This window comes from Hyperoodon ampullatus (genome assembly GCF_949752795.1).
Source record: "Hyperoodon ampullatus genome assembly, chromosome: 11".
NCBI classification, from domain to species: Eukaryota; Metazoa; Chordata; class Mammalia; order Artiodactyla; family Ziphiidae; genus Hyperoodon; species Hyperoodon ampullatus.
Genome location: NC_136924.1, coordinates 50,372,222 through 50,389,199, shown reverse-complemented (window position 1 = coordinate 50,389,199; position 16,978 = coordinate 50,372,222). Strand labels below are relative to the sequence as shown.

At 37.6% G+C, this 16,978-nt stretch overlaps 1 protein-coding gene and 1 long non-coding RNA gene across 4 annotated transcripts; both read left to right on the top strand.

Moving 5' to 3' along the window:
• Positions 1-329: 329 nt before the first annotated feature.
• On the top strand, positions 330-10,987 carry TWF1 (twinfilin actin binding protein 1; the record flags this gene model as incomplete). 3 transcript variants are annotated; one of them, XM_079715173.1, is made up of 10 exons in its annotated part: positions 330-456; positions 2,118-2,195; positions 4,238-4,416; positions 5,587-5,682; positions 6,834-6,938; positions 7,803-7,823; positions 8,619-8,744; positions 9,010-9,160; positions 9,333-9,454; positions 10,817-10,987. In XM_079715173.1, 10 exons carry the CDS (start codon positions 330-332, stop codon positions 10,985-10,987), a joined length of 1,176 nt encoding a protein of 391 aa, XP_079571299.1. The 3 variants fall into 3 exon arrangements, with proteins under 3 accessions (XP_079571299.1, XP_079571300.1, XP_079571301.1); XM_079715174.1 differs by lacking the exon at positions 7,803-7,823; XM_079715175.1 differs by lacking the exons at positions 2,118-2,195; positions 7,803-7,823 and having other exon boundaries at positions 432-456.
• A 1,141-nt stretch (positions 10,988-12,128) lies between these two features.
• Positions 12,129-15,101, top strand: LOC307060901. Its single transcript, XR_013811164.1, has 3 exons — positions 12,129-12,861; positions 14,625-14,727; positions 14,878-15,101. It is a non-coding gene; the product is annotated as an uncharacterized lncRNA (long non-coding RNA).
• The last annotated feature ends 1,877 nt before the right edge of the window (positions 15,102-16,978 follow it).

Below are 16,978 nucleotides of genomic sequence, written 5' to 3'. Positions count from 1 at the left end.
AACGTTCATTTCTGCTTTTGAGCAACGTTTTTGCTGAACCAGTGAAAGGCGGTGTCGGCAGGGTCACTGGAGGGCAGACCCCAGAGGGCAAACTCATCCTGCTGGGCCAGCAGTGTTTCACCGGGGTGGAGGGGGAGAAACGGCGGCAAATACCGTGGACTGTGACCCCCCTCAGTGAGCTGAAGTTGAGGGCCGGGGGCCTGGACCAGCAGTCCGGCTGCGCGGAGACTGCGCGGGTGTCAGAAGGCAGGTGGCGAGAGCGACGGGGGCGCGCGAGGACGCAGCGGGCTTCGCGGGGCGGGGGCGGGGGCGGGGCGGGTCGCAGGCTGATGACGCGACAGGGCTGGTGGAGTAGCCGCCACTTCCTGGAGCCGCCGGCCGGGGCCGCTCGCTGCACTCAGCGCCGGAGCCGGGAGCCCGCGGCCGCCGCCATGTCCCATCAGACCGGCATCCAAGGTAACGGCGCTGGTGCTGCCTGCGGGGAAGGGACTCCTGGGAGGCCCCCGGCGAGGCGGGCGGGCGGTGGGATGGGCAGGGCCGGAGTCGGTCCCGGAACACAGGGAGTCGGTCTCGGGGACGAACCGGGCCTCTGCGCCTCTCCGCGCTCTCGTGTCTCGGGCGCTCCCGGCCTGCCACCCTCCCAGCCCGGGCCGGCCGCCGCCACGTTGCCGATGGACCCAAAATTCGCCGGAGCGAAGGAAATGGCTTTCCGCGGCGGCCGGGGTGAAGGGGGCGTGCCTGCCGCCGCCGCCGTTAGCCCAACTTTCCCCTTTTTTATCGGACTGGGAAGACCTGGAACCGTGGAGGCGAATGGGGCTCTTTTGCTGTCGCGAGACGGGCGAATTTTCTTTTTCACGGTCCAACTTTAGAGTTGTTACAAGATTTGGATTATCAAAAGAAAGATGCGGGAATCTTTTTCATTTCCAGTAAGGGTGCTTCCCAAACTCTTCCGCATTTTCTTCCAAAATTGGAACATCAACACCGTTGTCTGTATCCTGAGTATGAGGCGTCTTGGTTGTTCTTAGATACTACCCAGGGAACTGAAAAGTTTGATCTGTGTGGTTGCGTTTAATCGTCCCGGGCAGACAGTTGAATGTGCAATTATAATTGACCTGTGTTGTTTCCTGGTTTGAAAATGGGCGGTCTGAAAGCGCTCACCTCATCAGAATCAAATAATACGTCCCGGGTTACTCGCGATCACTTAACGAAATGTAATGTAAACACAAGCTCCTGTTAATGGGCAACGAATCTTTCCCCCAGATGAACGTCTAATTGTGTTTTGTTCTTAAGGGTCTTTGACACCACCCCACACCTCCTCCTGCACGCACAAACACAAGCAAAACAGTCGCAAATCTAAAAGCATTGTTTTGTCTGCGTTAGTTTTGATATATATAATTATTGACTTTCATGCTTGAGCGTTATAGCAAGCACTACTAAACAGTGGTTCTTGCTCTCAATATACAACTCAAGAATAAAATTAGAACGAAATTGAAGCTTTAATAGGAGCCCAAGGGCTAGGTTATTAAATATATATTTGCTCAGTGAGATTACTCCAGGTTTTTAAGAAATATGAATTAGAGAAGTATGACCAGAAGTACGAGCTTGAATGAATTGTGTTGTCTTTTTCTTTAATCAGGATAGGGTATTTGACATTAATTGTTTTTAAAGGTGAAAATGTAAAAAATGAATTGATGAAGGAGGTGTGTTTGTTTATTATAAGCTTGAAATTGGGCCAGAAGAGAGTGAAAGCAGGTTTTCAGCATTTTTCAAACAAGCAATAAAGGTGTTTTTCAAAATTGTGATTTGTGATTATTGAGTTTGAGAAACTTTAATATATTCATTCCAAGTGTAAATTTCTGCTATGGAATTATCTAGGTAAAACAGGTTAGAATTAATATACTTTTAAAATATGTTAATATTTATGTTTCTTAGCTGTATACAATGTCTACTGTTACACCTTTTAATTTTTGTAATTTAAATTACTGATAAGAGAATACTGCATCTTCAAGATGTTTTCTTTGTATTACATTTCATTTTTTCCGTATTCAAGTAGCATCAGAAAGTATTAATACATAAGTATTAAAAATAGGTTTACTTTTCTGTATCTTTTTCCACAGCAAGTGAGGATGTTAAAGATATTTTTGCCAGAGCAAGAAATGGAAAATATAGACTTCTGAAGATATCGATTGAAAATGGTTAGTTAAGCATTTTAAAATGTTGTTTGTCCTTGGATTATTGGCTGTTGTATTTTTAAACTTCTAAATCATTGTCAGTGATTTGGACTATTAATAAATGTGAAGCAGGTTCAGAGCTCGCCTTTAGTTAACTTGGCTCCTCTACATTTTGGACATGTCCTACGGGCCCCTGCTTACCTTACTTTGTGCATTCTGTAGTTGACTCTCACGGAAACAAAAAGATGTTGTTTTTGGTGTGACATCTTCCTCTTACACTTTTTGTGTCTCAGTTTCTGTACCACAATTTGTATCTAATATCAGTGCTTGCATCTCTGGAATGAAAATCAGTAACAGGTGATTATCCCACACAAAAGAAAAGTTACTTGTGAATTGTTATTCAGTAAAGTTAGTTTTGAGGTAGAAAGGAAGGATTTTAAACTCTCCCATTTTCTCAACTTGATTGCAGTGTGTGCTGCAGAAATGATTCCCCTTTCTTGTTATGGGAAAAAGTTCTGAGTGTAACAAACTATAAATTGATCCTTTCAAAATAAAGCTGTACGTAAGGAAATTCACTGGGTGGGAGAGTCTTTTAATTCAGCTGGTTTGAGTGTGAATAATTAATATTGTAACTACTTAATTTCAAATGAATATGTTAAAATAGTCCATTGGCCTAATTTCTTAAATAACTTAAATATTTTGCTTTGGGAAAATATCTTGTTCTTTTATAAACTGGAAGTAAATCTAATTTGCTTTCCATTTTCTCTTATATATTAAAAATACCAAAATAGTTTGAAAAATAGGCAGTTCTACATATATTAACACACTCAACAAGAATAAACATATACTGGAAAGCAGCATATTTTAGAACTATTGAACTAAAATTTTAAATGTCATCACTTCCTAACTGACTAGTTAAGTAAGTAAAATGGAAAAGTTTATATAACATCTCTACAGCAGGAAAATGACAATATTTCCTCTATCACTATTTTCTGGTTTTATTTTTGTTTTGAGAAAATTTTTTAAATAAGGAAATTATGAATAATAAATAATATAACAAATACTTCCATCTCTTCTTAAATTAATAACTGCTAACATTTTTATCATATTTGCTTCAAGCCTTTTGTAATTTAATGTTGTTGTGATATAAGAACATTCGCTTTAAACAGTTTTACTTCCTGACCTTCTCCTGAGGCAACTATATTAGGAACCTTATTTTTATTCAATCTGTTTTTTATATGTATCCCTAAATAATATATAGTGCTGTTTTGAGTTTTTAAGTTCACATAAACTGACATCTTTTTCTGCATCATTCCTTTTCCTGTAAACATTGCTTTTATAATTAGTTTTGATAGAGGCTCACTAATTCTTTTAAAATATGAATAGAATTGTATAAATATGACCATGCCACATATTATATGTCCATTCTCTTATTGATGAATATTTAGGCTATTTTCAGTTTCCACTGTTATTTTATAGTGCTGCATTGAACACCTTGGTATATATGTGCAAGAGATTCTCTATGCAGAGTACATTAGCAGTTTCACTTGATTCGCCCAATGATGCCTCAAAGTGGCTGTACCAATTTATGTTTCTGGACAAATATTAAAATTTGTAGCATTATGGCCAAATAGGAGCTAAACCTGTCTTTATTTAGTATTTCTTAACTGTACAATTCAGTGTTTAATTTCAGAAATTATACCTTTGAGCGGTAGGACACTTAGTTAAATATATTTTGTTGATAATTTATAGCATAAATATTTGGACAATAGAATATAATCACCCTCTCTTCAACCATGCAACTCAACTATTTATAATCATTTTTGTATGTTCCTTTCTTGTGTTTATAACATTATTTTAACTATGCTGGTTATAATTTTTATATCTGTTTTTAATATTGCTTTATATTATATTTATTTTCTGTGTTACAACCTTTGCCCTTTCTATATTTTGATGTGAATAATAGCAAGTAAGAACTAACTATTAATTTATTCTTCTATTCTTCATTATTCTACCATTTGGCATTTTAAACCATTTATATATCTTTTAAAAATTGTTCTTCATAGAGAAACTTGTGGTTGGAGCGTGTAGGCAGCCTTTAGATTCCTGGGATAAGGATTATGATTCCTTTGTTTTACCCCTGTTGGAGGACAAACAACCGTGCTACGTATTATTCAGGTTAGATTCTCAGAATGCCCAGGGATATGAATGGATATTCATTGCGTGGTCTCCAGACCATTCTCATGTAAGTAATTTTTTGGTTACTTATTTAACATTAAAAGCTAGAAAAATTTTTTCTGAAATATTCCTAGGCCAAGAGAAAGTTAAGAAGCAACAGTCATATCTCATAGATGGGAATGATCATGGAAAAAATCCTTGTGATTGGTAATGTAGAATCAGGGGTAATGTACTTAGATTCAGAAATCTTGACCTTGATTGAAATCAGTAGAATTATTATTGATTTTAAATGTAAAAATTTGTGGCAATTATAAATGACTCTGTGGACCTCTGAAGAATGAAGGTTACTACTTTGAGAGTAATAATTGAAATAATTTTTATAGAACTAACTGAACATTTTATTAAATATTCTCAATAGCTACCATTCAAGTGATGGGCATACACACAAACACGTATTTCTCTTAGGAGAGTTAGTACACTGATTAATAGAATAAAATAAAAAACTAGTATATGGATACTGCCCAATATTTTAAAAATTAATTCTCTTGTTTATTGTAGAAAAATAATAATTTTAAAAGTTATGTAGATATCGTTCTCAAAAGTCATCACTTCCTATTTAATTCTGTATATGCTGTCTGAAAGAAATACTGGATTTGACTGCAAAATTATGAAATGATTTCTATTGGTTGGCAGTTATCTTTAGTAGTTTTCCATAGATGCTATCAGACTCTTTAATAATAGTATATATTGTAGTTCTTTTCTACTTTGTCCCTCACAGAATGGTTTATGCCATAGTTATGCCATGAATATTTGATTCTTAAACAACTTAATAAGTAGTGTCTGACCTAGACTTGCTTTGAGTAAAATGTCATTATCAAGTTTACTTCATTTCAGTGATTTTAAAATAGTGTTTTAAGTAGTTTTTTTAAATCCTGAATTCATTTTATACTTTGAAAAAAATGAATGATTTTCTAAAATTTAGTTTTTTTCTACTTTTCAAAAAATATGACTTATAAATTGAAGTCCTCCTAAGTAGCTGTTGATATTTTAGATGCTGATGTTATGATGGTTATTTGTATACACATATTTTAGCATGTTACAGTCAACGGACTTCAGCTTTGTCACAGTTTATTTTCTTTTTAATGTGCTTGAAGATTTTCATACATTTATAAAGTGCTTTCTTTTGTAATGATAGTTTTCACCTATAAACTTATAAGTAAACTTTCACAATTACTAGGTTCGTCAAAAAATGTTGTATGCAGCAACAAGAGCAACTCTGAAAAAGGAGTTTGGAGGTGGCCACATTAAAGATGAAGTGTTTGGAACAGTAAAGGTACAAAACTTATACTTTTATGTAGATTCTGCATGTCGCACCGAGGTAGTGGGATAGTTAATGTGAATTATGACTGGTGAATCGGTAAACATAAAGAATAAGAGAAAATATTATGTTTCAGATGATATGCAAGTTAACTGAGACCTCATACTTACACTTTTAAAAATACGTTGGAATCTCGTCTGTTAGTCTTCAAACACTAGAATATCCCTTGGAGATCATTTAGTTCAACCCCTCATTTAGTTCAACCTTTTCATTTTAAGGATGGGGAGATAGGCTCAGAAAAATGAGAGACTACTTAAAAGAGATAGTAGGTTTTAGATATTTTGGACGTTTACACTTATGCTGTGGAAGCAATAGCTGTATTAATTGAACTAGGACATTGAGGCAGGTAAATTGATTCATAATTAATTGGGGTAATTGTTGATTAATTAATAAATTTAGTTAAGTTATGATTAAGAATTTATTATAAAATTTATAGGTAAATACATGTATGTAGATATACCCCAAAATTAAGAAAATTACAGTATATTTTTTCAACCCGTTTTTTGTTTTTTAGAGCTTTTATTGTGATTCAGGGAGTAATATATTCTGGTGGATAGAGCACGAGACTAGATGGGTATCCTTTGCTTATTCACATCAGTTGTGAAGTGGCCTGGTTTCTTAATTCTATTCTCAGTCTTCCAAACCACAAAATTTTGATGAGAAGTAAACTTCTTTGGAATACTTTTTATTTTAAATAAGAACTGTAATTATTTTCTATGAATAATTATAGAGAAAATATATAATTCATTACAGTACAGAATTCAGAATCTGAATATGTTGATTATTGAATAACTATGGGGCAGGCTTCCACAGGTTAATTATAATTGTCCTATAGACTTGAAGCATGATCAGGTTCGTCATGTGGCTGGCGTTACCACCATCACACTCACACAAAAGATCTAGTAATTATAAAGCTTTAGGAAATGAAGTGTAGCTAATCCCCTTAAAACACTTTGAAACCTGTAGAATAGAATATTAAAAAAAAAAAGAAGTAATAAAATTATTGTTACTATTTATTTTTAGTTAAAATATTTTCTGTTAAATTAATGACTTTGTTTTCCTAAAGTAGCCTCACAACTAGTAACAGTCAGTTTCTGTGCTCACAGGAAGATGTGTCATTACATGGATATAAGAAATATTTGCTGTCACAGTCTTCTCCTGCCCCACTGACTGCAGCTGAAGAAGAATTACGACAGATTAAAATTAATGAGGTATTATTACCATTTTGAAACCTTGCAAGACTCTAAGTGCTTAAAAATATTGCATTTTTAATTAATTGATGAGAGGTAACTAGAGAATAAATAAGTTAGATAGCTTACATTCTGTTCAGTTTAGAGACAAGACTGTGCTCAATGTGTCTTCAGGAAAAAGTTAAAAGTGAATATTAAACTTCATGTCAGTTTCATAAATAGCTTTCTCCTGTCTATAATGTAGGTTATAGATTAGTAATCTTCCTGTGATAAGTACAACTGTTTTTAACTTTGTACTTTGAATACTAAATATTGATAAATGGGAAAAGTATGTTACCCATTTAGTGTGAGGGATATTATATCTAATGAGGTTGCCTGAAGAAGGTTTGTTTTGTTATTTCAGAGAGTACTGACGACTAAAGAGAGTAAAACGTAAATGCTGTAGTGTGTTTAGGATTTCTAGAGGCTCTATAAATTAACTTCTATGGACATTACTTGGATGGATGTGTGCATATATATATATATATATGGGAGATGGTTATTTGAGTACTTGTTTAGCATATTAGAGTCAATAAATTTCATCCATATTATAGTTTATCATATTTCTAATGTGTTTACTGCAGCAATTCTAAGTTAGAATAGCTACTGTATTTCTACCGGAATTTTATAGAAAAGAACAAGTAGCAGAAACTACTATTCACTTGTCTGAGTAACAGACTAATAAGAATCAGTCTGAAAAGTGATTGAATATTATTTAATATTGACCTGATAGCAAGGATCTATCTTTATATTATTTTAACTCAAGTTATTTGAGTATGGATTTTTACATGGTTTTTTTTTTTTTTTTTTACAAGTTTGATAGTTTGTTTTATTCCTTGCAATCAGAACCCAGAGGATCTTATTGGGGTATGCATTTGCATATGTTCTATGATGTTTTCATTATCCAGTACCATTTATGCTGTAGAATCTCCATTCATTTTTTTTTTTAACTAAAATTTCTATTTGACTTTGTTGCAACACTGCAAATGAGACCCTATACTATGCTGTCATTTACTGAGTATAAAAGTCTTAAATATGTGCATTGAAAGCTTTCTTGACGTACTCTTCTCTTCTTCTGATACATGCACACCCATGTTCTTAGTAATGAAAGCTCTAAGTCTGGAACTTCTGCAGTAGTATAATTTGTTGAGCTGTGTTGTGTCTTTGTATATTGTTTGTATTCCTTTCAACTCAGTGCATGGTGTTTGTGTTGCATTTTATATCTAGCAGAACAAAGTAAAGTTCTATGCATATTGTATTTATATCACACTGCTCATAAATTTTATCAAGTAAAATTTTGTAATTAAAAGTGTAATCTGAAGACACTTCAGAGAGCTTACGTAGCTCGTGGCAATTGTGCCAAACCAAACATATAAGCAAAGCCCCACTAACATTGCACACTCAACTCAGATGTTCACTTCCGGCATTTTCATCAAAATGTGGCATACACTCTGCATGTTGACGAAGTGCTAGCAGAACCTGAAACAAATGTGAAAATTATTTGCTTTTTAAGTTCATAGTGTTTTAAGTGTTAATTTTAATTATATTAAAATGGGCAAGGGTAGAATGACCCTCACTCTGTAGAGGTTGGGTTTTCTTCACTTTGCCATCTGACACTGCTAAATGCTAAACTTCATCAGTAAATTGAATCTGTCATACTAGGTACAAACTGACGTGAGTGTGGACACTAAGCATCAAACACTACAAGGAGTAGCATTTCCTATCTCTCGAGAAGCTTTTCAGGCTTTGGAAAAATTGAATAACAGACAGCTCAACTATGTGCAATTGGTAAGAGATATAATGATTATTATGAAATGGCTTCACTTTTTGGTATCTATGGCTTACATAACGTTTGTTTTTAATGGATTTTAAATCTTTATTTGCTTCCTTTTTATTTTTTATTCATTTTTTTTTAAACTACAAAAGCAATATATATTCAGTGTGGAAAAAGTGAAATTGTGTAAGTTTCCCCTTGTCTCCTTGTTTTTTAATTTATAAATTTTAAATTTCTGTGTATCTGTCTTAATAAATGTATTTTGTTTCTTATTGACAGGAAATAGATATAAAAAATGAAATTATAATTTTGGCCAACACAATAAATACAGAACTAAAAGATTTGCCAAAGAGGATTCCCAGAGATTCAGCACGTTATCATTTCTTTCTGTATAAACATTCCCATGAAGGAGACTATTTGGAGTCTATAGGTATATGATACTTTTTTTTTTTAACATAATACTTTAAGTTTGCTGATTGATATTTCATCACTGTATTCTTTCTTATTTCTTGGCCAGAGGGCTTAGTTGTAGCTCTATGAGGTTTAGTATGTGCTTTAATTGATATGCTGCTAATTGGATTTATTATTATTTTAATTTACAGTTTTTATTTATTCAATGCCTGGATACACATGCAGTATAAGAGAACGGATGCTGTATTCTAGCTGCAAGAGCCCTCTGCTAGAGATTGTAGAAAGACAACTACAAATGGATGTCATTAGAAAGGTAATTACCTATCTATTTATTTATCTAATTTATTTTATCTAATTTATGTTATTAATATATTTAATACCTATTTATTTTAAATTTTTTAGTTTTTGTCACATTTTTATTGTCTTTTGTGTAGTTCGTGATGTGTTATGGTTTATAAATGAACGTTTTTTTTTTCTTATTCTCATCATAAATCCTTAGGAACTCCTCTAAGTGCTTGAGGATGGCCTATCATGACCCCAGTCTCCCTGTAGATCTGTATTCTCCAATATGTAGCCACAAGCTACATGTGGCTATTTAAATTTAAATATACATAAAAATTAAACGAAATTAAAAATTCAGTTCCTTAAAAGCACCAGCCACATTTCAAGTGCTCATTTTAGCCACATGTGGCCAATGGCACTGTATTGGATGGTGCAGAATTTAGAGAACATTTCCATATTGCAGAAAGTTTTGCTGGACGGTGCTACTAAAGCTGCATACTTGTGATTGTCTCAAGACTTTATTAATAAGGAACTACAGTCTCTATTTATAACTGAACCATGGGATGGTTGAAAATCTTTCCAGTTGTTGGGAAAGGAGAGAATGGGCATAAACATGCATTTCGGGAGCTAAGTTACAAGTTTTCTTAAATTTATTTTCTTAAATGCAGGTGAGGCATGGGAAAAGATATGTTTATTCTTGAGCCCTTCAACTCTTAAAACACAGGTCCTTACAAGTTACCAGTGTTGTAGGTACTGAGCCCTTTAAGAGCTTTTTAAGTTCTTAAGAATCACTTTCTATAGCAGGGGCTGGCTGACTTTTTCTACCAGAAGACCAGATAGTAAATATTTTAGGCTTTGCCAGGCCACATATGGTCTTTGTCACATATTCTTCGTTTTATTATTTTGTTTGTTTTTACAACCCTTTAAAAATGTAAAACACGCTCTTAACTTGAGCAGATTTGGCCTGCAGGCCATAGTTCGTCAACCCGTGTTATAGCGTGATTTCAAGTGACCCAAGTGATGAAAGGGCCATGAGTAATGTTTCTTGAAAATATGTAGTGTACCAAAGCAGAACAACTTAAGAATATAGTGGTGATTCCTACTATACTACTTTTAAACATTAGTTAAATTGGAGTAGAAAGAGAGAACCAAATAGAAAATGAGTATAGCTAATTATATATTCAAGCAACCCATTTAGCTCCCTCCTCCTCCCCCCAAATAAGATGAAGGTGGACAATTTTCATATGGTCCTTGGTTCTCTCTTGCTGGAATGAGTATTATGCACTTATTGGTGAGCGTTCACACCTGAAAACTGGCTCATTACTTGTATTAGGTTTTCATGGTTGTGTTTTCTCACATTGCATCACACTTTGCTAATTTTATTCTCTTACAGATCGAGATAGACGATGGGGATGAGTTGACTGCAGACTTCCTTTATGAAGAAGTACACCCCAAGCAGCATGCACATAAACAAAGTTTTGCAAAACCAAAAGGTCCTTCAGGAAAGAGAGGAATTCGAAGACTAATTAGGGGTCCAGCTGAAACTGAAGCCACTACTGATTAAAATTATTACAATACTAGTTTTTTTTAAAGTCCAGCTTTTAGTACAGGAGAACTGAAATCATTCCACATTGATGTATAGTAGGGGAAAAAATTGTACTTTTTGAAAATCAGCACTTTTCACTTCTGTGTGTTTTTAAACTTAATGTCATAGAAGACTCATGATTTCTATTTTTGAGTTAAAGCTAGAAAAGGGTTCGACATAATGTTTAATTTCATCACAGTTTTCATAGAGTGATGATTCCACACTTTCACATAGTTCTTAAAATTTTATAGAGTTGGGCCAATTCCAGAAAATCTAAAGTAAGATACAATTCTTATTACTCTTCGGTGATACATCACTTTTTTTTCTTTAAGGGAGAGAGAAAGACCTTAAAATATTCATTCCACTTAATGAATATGTTAAGGACCAGATTAGATTATTTTCTAAGCTGAAAACTTCATGTGCCTAGGAAGAGGTGCTCTGAAGAGCAGTGCTCACTCAGACTGTGAGATCATGTCTACAACTTTTAGAAACAGTGCTTTATTGCAGCAGTCTTTTCTATTTGACTTTTTCGTTTTTTAAATGGCATTAAAATTTCAGAAAATCAACTCACTCTGAAACATTAAGGGTACCAGATATATACTGCAGGATTTCTGATGATGTTGAAAGACATGTTGAAACTGCTTTAGTAAATGCTCTTTCTAGTGCTTTAAAAATTTTCCATTTCAAAAGTAAGTCATTTCATTATATGTAGTGTGAGGCCAAATATTTATGTCCAATTGAATATTAAATTAATATCATTCAAAAGCAAAACTAAAGTCAACAATATTGAAAAAGTTTTAAACATCGATTGATTTCTCTCTAAAGCCATATATTTATAGGCAAATATTCAGATTTAACAAAATTATTTTAAAGTCCTAGTACTCATCAGCCTAACACAGATAAACGAATCTTGTTTCAATTTATATCTTATTTCAAAACACAGTTAACTGTTTTCTAAAGCTTTGCATTTTCAATTACAACCTACAAAGATTTTGAGCCTCGTTTTCTTTGATACTTGAAATAGAGGGAGCTAGAAAACTTCATCGTGTTTAATCTGATAAACCTGCTGCAAGAGCCATACTTTAGAGGACTTTTCTAAACGAACTGTGGGGATCCGGGATTTAGAATTTCTTGATCTAAACTTTGTGCTGCATAAAACAAATACCAGAAATGTACATTTCATAGTACAAAATATGAAACACTCATTTTTACACTTTATTATCTAAGGTAATATATGCACCTTTCAGAAGTTCAATGTGTGTTCAACTAAAAGCATGTTAGAATAATTATGAGTTGACAGATTTTTTTTTCTAGAATTAAGAGTATTTGTGTGGGGTTTTGTTTGTTTACAAATAATCAGACTATAATGCAAAATAATTGACAGTAATGTTGCACTTGTTTATGAAAGATATACTTTAAGTTTTTCCGTGGGTGCACACATAGACACACATACACACAAACTACTGCATTGAGAATTCTGGAGCTGTGTTGTCGACCATAGGCCAAGCTGCTGAAGCTGTTATTTTCGGTCAGGAAGAAAGTTAACCTGTCATGAAGGTATAAAATAATTTAGTAGTGAATGTTTTTCTCTACCATCCATGTGCAATTATGCTCTTAAACTCTATTACACTACATGAAAATAAGTGGACATTCCAGAATATAGATGTGATTATATTATCTTTAATTATTATTAAACCAATGATTGTTGAAAATCAATGATGCATTTGTTGTAGAGTATAACTCATCGTTTATGTTTTAGGTGATGTCATCATAACAATAGAAGGTGAATAAAGTATTCCCAGTGAGTTTATATAGCAGTGAAGAATTACATGCCTTCTGTGGACATTTTATAAGTGCGTTTTATATTGCAATAAAATTTTTTTCTCTAAATTGTGTACTAAGTTGGTTTTCTAGTGTAACCTTTTTTTGTTTGTTTGGATAAGTCTGCATAATGCAATACCTGGTGACAGATTAGAAATCCCATTCATCTATTTGTTAATTAACCTATCTAAATCAAAAAGGATTTTAAATAGTTTGAAACCTAAGCAAGTTGTGTCAATAGAGTGCTTTAGTAGATTAGAACTTTTCCACTACTGCAGCAATAATGGAAACGTCATGAGTTAGTTCCTACTGTGATAGCAGCAACCCAGTACAATAGGGTGACCAACATACTTGACAGTAAGCTGTTAAAAGACATTCACCCAGCAAATACTGAGTGCATTCCAGTTTGCAATTCAGTATCAAATTGATCCTTTTTATTAGGGCTATATTACAAGATGGATGTCTTTGGTAGCAGTTTCACGAAGACAGAACTGTCCTTAAAAGGGCTGATTTTGAGAACTATTTTAAAAAAAATTCTTTATGGCATTTCTACTCAGAACTAAAATCATGTGCCTGAGGTCCATATTATAGTTTGGTATATATCCTTTCACACGTTTTCTTTGCATATACAACCATATGTTATGAGGATTGGAGTTTTACTTTAAGTACTGATTCTGGGGCTTCATCTCCAGAGATTTTGATGAGTAAGTGGGCCCAGGAGTCACATAAGTTACACAGATGATTCATGTGTAGCCATGACTGGGCACAGTTTGTCTTAAATGATATAAAGTGAGGGTTTCCCCCCATTCAGTCAACAAACTTTCTAAGTATTCCTGTATATTGGCCTATAGTGGTTACGATGAAAGGTAACATCTCATATAGAATAAAATGTAGCCCTCACTCTTGCCCACTAACTTCTGCATGACTTGGCCCATGGGTATCTCCACCTCCCTTGATGAGTCTGCTTCAGCTCAGCTGCTGGCTGGACCTCTGAAGGACCAGGCACATTGCTGCCTCAGGAATGCTAAGTGTGCTGTTCCTCACACTGGCTTACTCTATCCCAATATCTACATGTCTTCCTCCCTCACTTAATGCAGGTCTCTGCTCAAGTGTCATCTCCCCAGAAAGGCCCCTGACCTCCCAGTCTGATTGTACTCCCTGTCCTCTCACCTTAATCCTGCTTTATTTTTCCTCAAAGCACTTAGGAATTATATATCTATGTATATATTGGTTGTCTCCTCCACTAAAATACAAGTTTGATGGAGGAAAGAGACTTGGTTTTATTCACTGATGCATCCTCAGCACCTGGAACAGTGTCTAGGACATAGTGGATATTTTATTTGTTGAATAAATAAAAGAATGAGATTTTACCTTTCCTTGGACAGTGGGGAAGGGAGCACATTGAAGCAGTGCTAGGTTCAGCACAGAGGCTCTGGCCTCCGCTGCTGTATTTCTGGGCAGAGCAAACATCACTAGCACTGACACAACTTCTTGCCCTCGGAAGATTATAGTTTCTACCCCAGGAGACTCCAGTACTGACTCATTCCTGAGCAGCAAGTGTCTTCCCGTGGGGATCCTCATTCAGCTGACTGTTCTGGAAAGACCAAAGACTAAGTTCTACTCAATGGCTACTGCTGATCCACCACCATCTGCATTTGCTAGAATTCAGTCAGGCAGTAGTGCCTTATAAACCTCCGGATGCTTAACAGGAAGAGGTGTTTTTCTGAGGTGGGGGGGAGTATTTTTTATTTACATTTAAAAAATCTGATAACTAATATCTCTTCCTCTTTTTCAGCCCCAGAGACTTGGGAACGGAAAGAACAGGAACTTCAAAGACCTACTTCGCACATAGAAGCACGCACCCACCATGGCTTACACCAGCAAAGGAAGAGAAAGAGGTCTGAACCTCCCTCTGAAGGATCCTCCAGGTCTGGGGGAGGGGGAGGGAAGAGGGAGGGGTCGAGGGATGGGTCTCTTAAGAAAGGGATAGGGACCCCGGAGGAAGATGGCGGAAGAGTAAGACGCAGAGATCACCTTCCTCTCCACAGATACATCAGAAATTCATCTACACGTGGAACAACTCCTACAGAACACCTACTGAACGCTGACAGAAGACCTCAGACCCCCCAAAAGGCAAGAAACTCCCCACATACCTGGGTAGGGCAAAAGAAAAAAAGAATAAACAGAGACAATAGGATAGGGACGGGACCTGCACCAGTGGGAGGGAGCCGTGAAGGAGGGAAGGTTTCTACACACTACAAGCCCCTTCGAGGGCGGAGACTGCAGGTGGCGGAGGGGGAAAGCTTCGGAGTAGCGGAGGAGAGCACAGCAACTCTCTGTGCGGAGGAGGGGTGCGGAGGGCAAAGCGGAGAGATTCCGGCACAGAGGATCGGTGCCCTCAGGCACACACCAGCCCGAGAGGCTTGTCTGCTCGGCCGCCGGGGCGGGCGGGGCTGGGAGCTGAGGCTCGGGTATCGGCTTTCAGTCGGAGCGCAGGGAGAGGACTGGGGCTGGCGGCAGGAAGAGAGCCTGAAGGGGTTAGTGCACCACGGCTAGCCCGGAGGGAGTCCGGGGAAAGGGTCTGGAGCAACCGAAGAGGCAAGAGACTTTTTTCCCTTTTGTTTCCTGGTGCGCGAGGAGAGGGCATTAAGAGGGCTGCTTGGGGAAGCGCCGGAGACAGGCGCGAGCCGCGGGTAAGGCGCGGACCTCGGAGACGGGCGTGGGACGCTGGGACTGCCGCCGCCGCCGCCGCGGGGCCTGTGTGCGAGCGCGGGTCACTGTCCGCCCCGCCTTCCGGGGGGCCTGTGCACCCCGCCACTGCCGGAGTCCCGGGACCCAGGGACGGCTTTCCCGGGAAAGCGCACGGAGCGCCACGGGCTGCTGCAACGTCACGCCGGCCTCTGCCGCCGCAGGCCCGCCCCACACTGCGCGCCCCTCCCTCCCCTCTGCCTGAGTGAGCCAGAGCCCCCCAATCAGCGGCTCCTTTAAACCCGTCCTGTCTGAGCGAAGAACGGACGCCCTCCGGCGACCTACGCGCAGAGGCGGGGCCAGGTCCAAGGCTGAGACCCGGGAGTTGTGAGAGCAGAGACAGGGAAATCTCTCTGTGCAGCCTCGGAGGCAGCGGATTAAAGCTCCACGGTCCATTTGATGTGCCCTGCGTCTGTGGAGTGCATGAATGGACAGCGAATCATCCCAAATTGAGGAAGTGGACTTTGAGGACAAGATTTAAGACTTTCCCCCCTTTTTCCTCTTTTTACAACGAATTATCCCAAATTAAGGAGGTGGACTTAGCAAGATTTCAGACTTCTCGCCCTTTTCCTCTTTTTACAACGAATTATCCCAAATTGAGGAGGTGGACTTGGAGAGCAAGATTTTTTATTTTTCCCCCTGCTCTCTTTTTGTGAATGTGTATGTGTAATCTTCTGTGTAAGATTCTCTCTGTATAGCTTTGCTTCCACCATATGTCCCAGGGTTCTATCGGTCCGTGTTTTTTTCAATAATTACTTTTTAATTTTAATAATGCTACTATATTTCACACTTTATTCTATTTTACTTTACCTGCTCTTTCTTTTTTTCCTACCTTCCCTTCCTCCCTCCCTCCCTCCGCTCCTCCTTTCCTTCTTTCTTTTTCTTTCCTCCCTCCCTCCCTCCTACCCTTCTTCTTTCCACTTTCTTTTTCTTTCCTTCCTCCCTCCCTCCCTCCTGTCTTTCTTTCTATCTTTCCTTCCTCCCTCCCTCCCTTCTTCCATTCACTCTTCCTTTTGCCTTCATTCCTCCCTCCCTCCCTCCTTTCTCTCCTTCTTTCTTTCCATCCTTCCTCCCTCCCTCCCTCCTTTCTTTCTTTCTTCCTTCCTTCCTTCCTTCCCTTCTTCCTTTCTTTCCCTCTCTCTTTCTTTCTTCTACTAATTCTTTCTTTCTACTTTTTCTCCCTGTTAATCTTAGCCGGGTGGATGAAAGGCTCTTGGTGCTACAGCCAGGAGTCAGTGCTGTGCCTCTGAAGTGGGAGAGCCAACTTCAGGACACGGGTCCACAAGAGACCTCCCAGCTCCACATAATATCAAGCAGCGAAAATCTCCCAGAGATCTCCATCTCAACACCAGCACCAGCTTCAGTCAACGACCAGCAAGCTACAGTGCTGGTCACCCTATG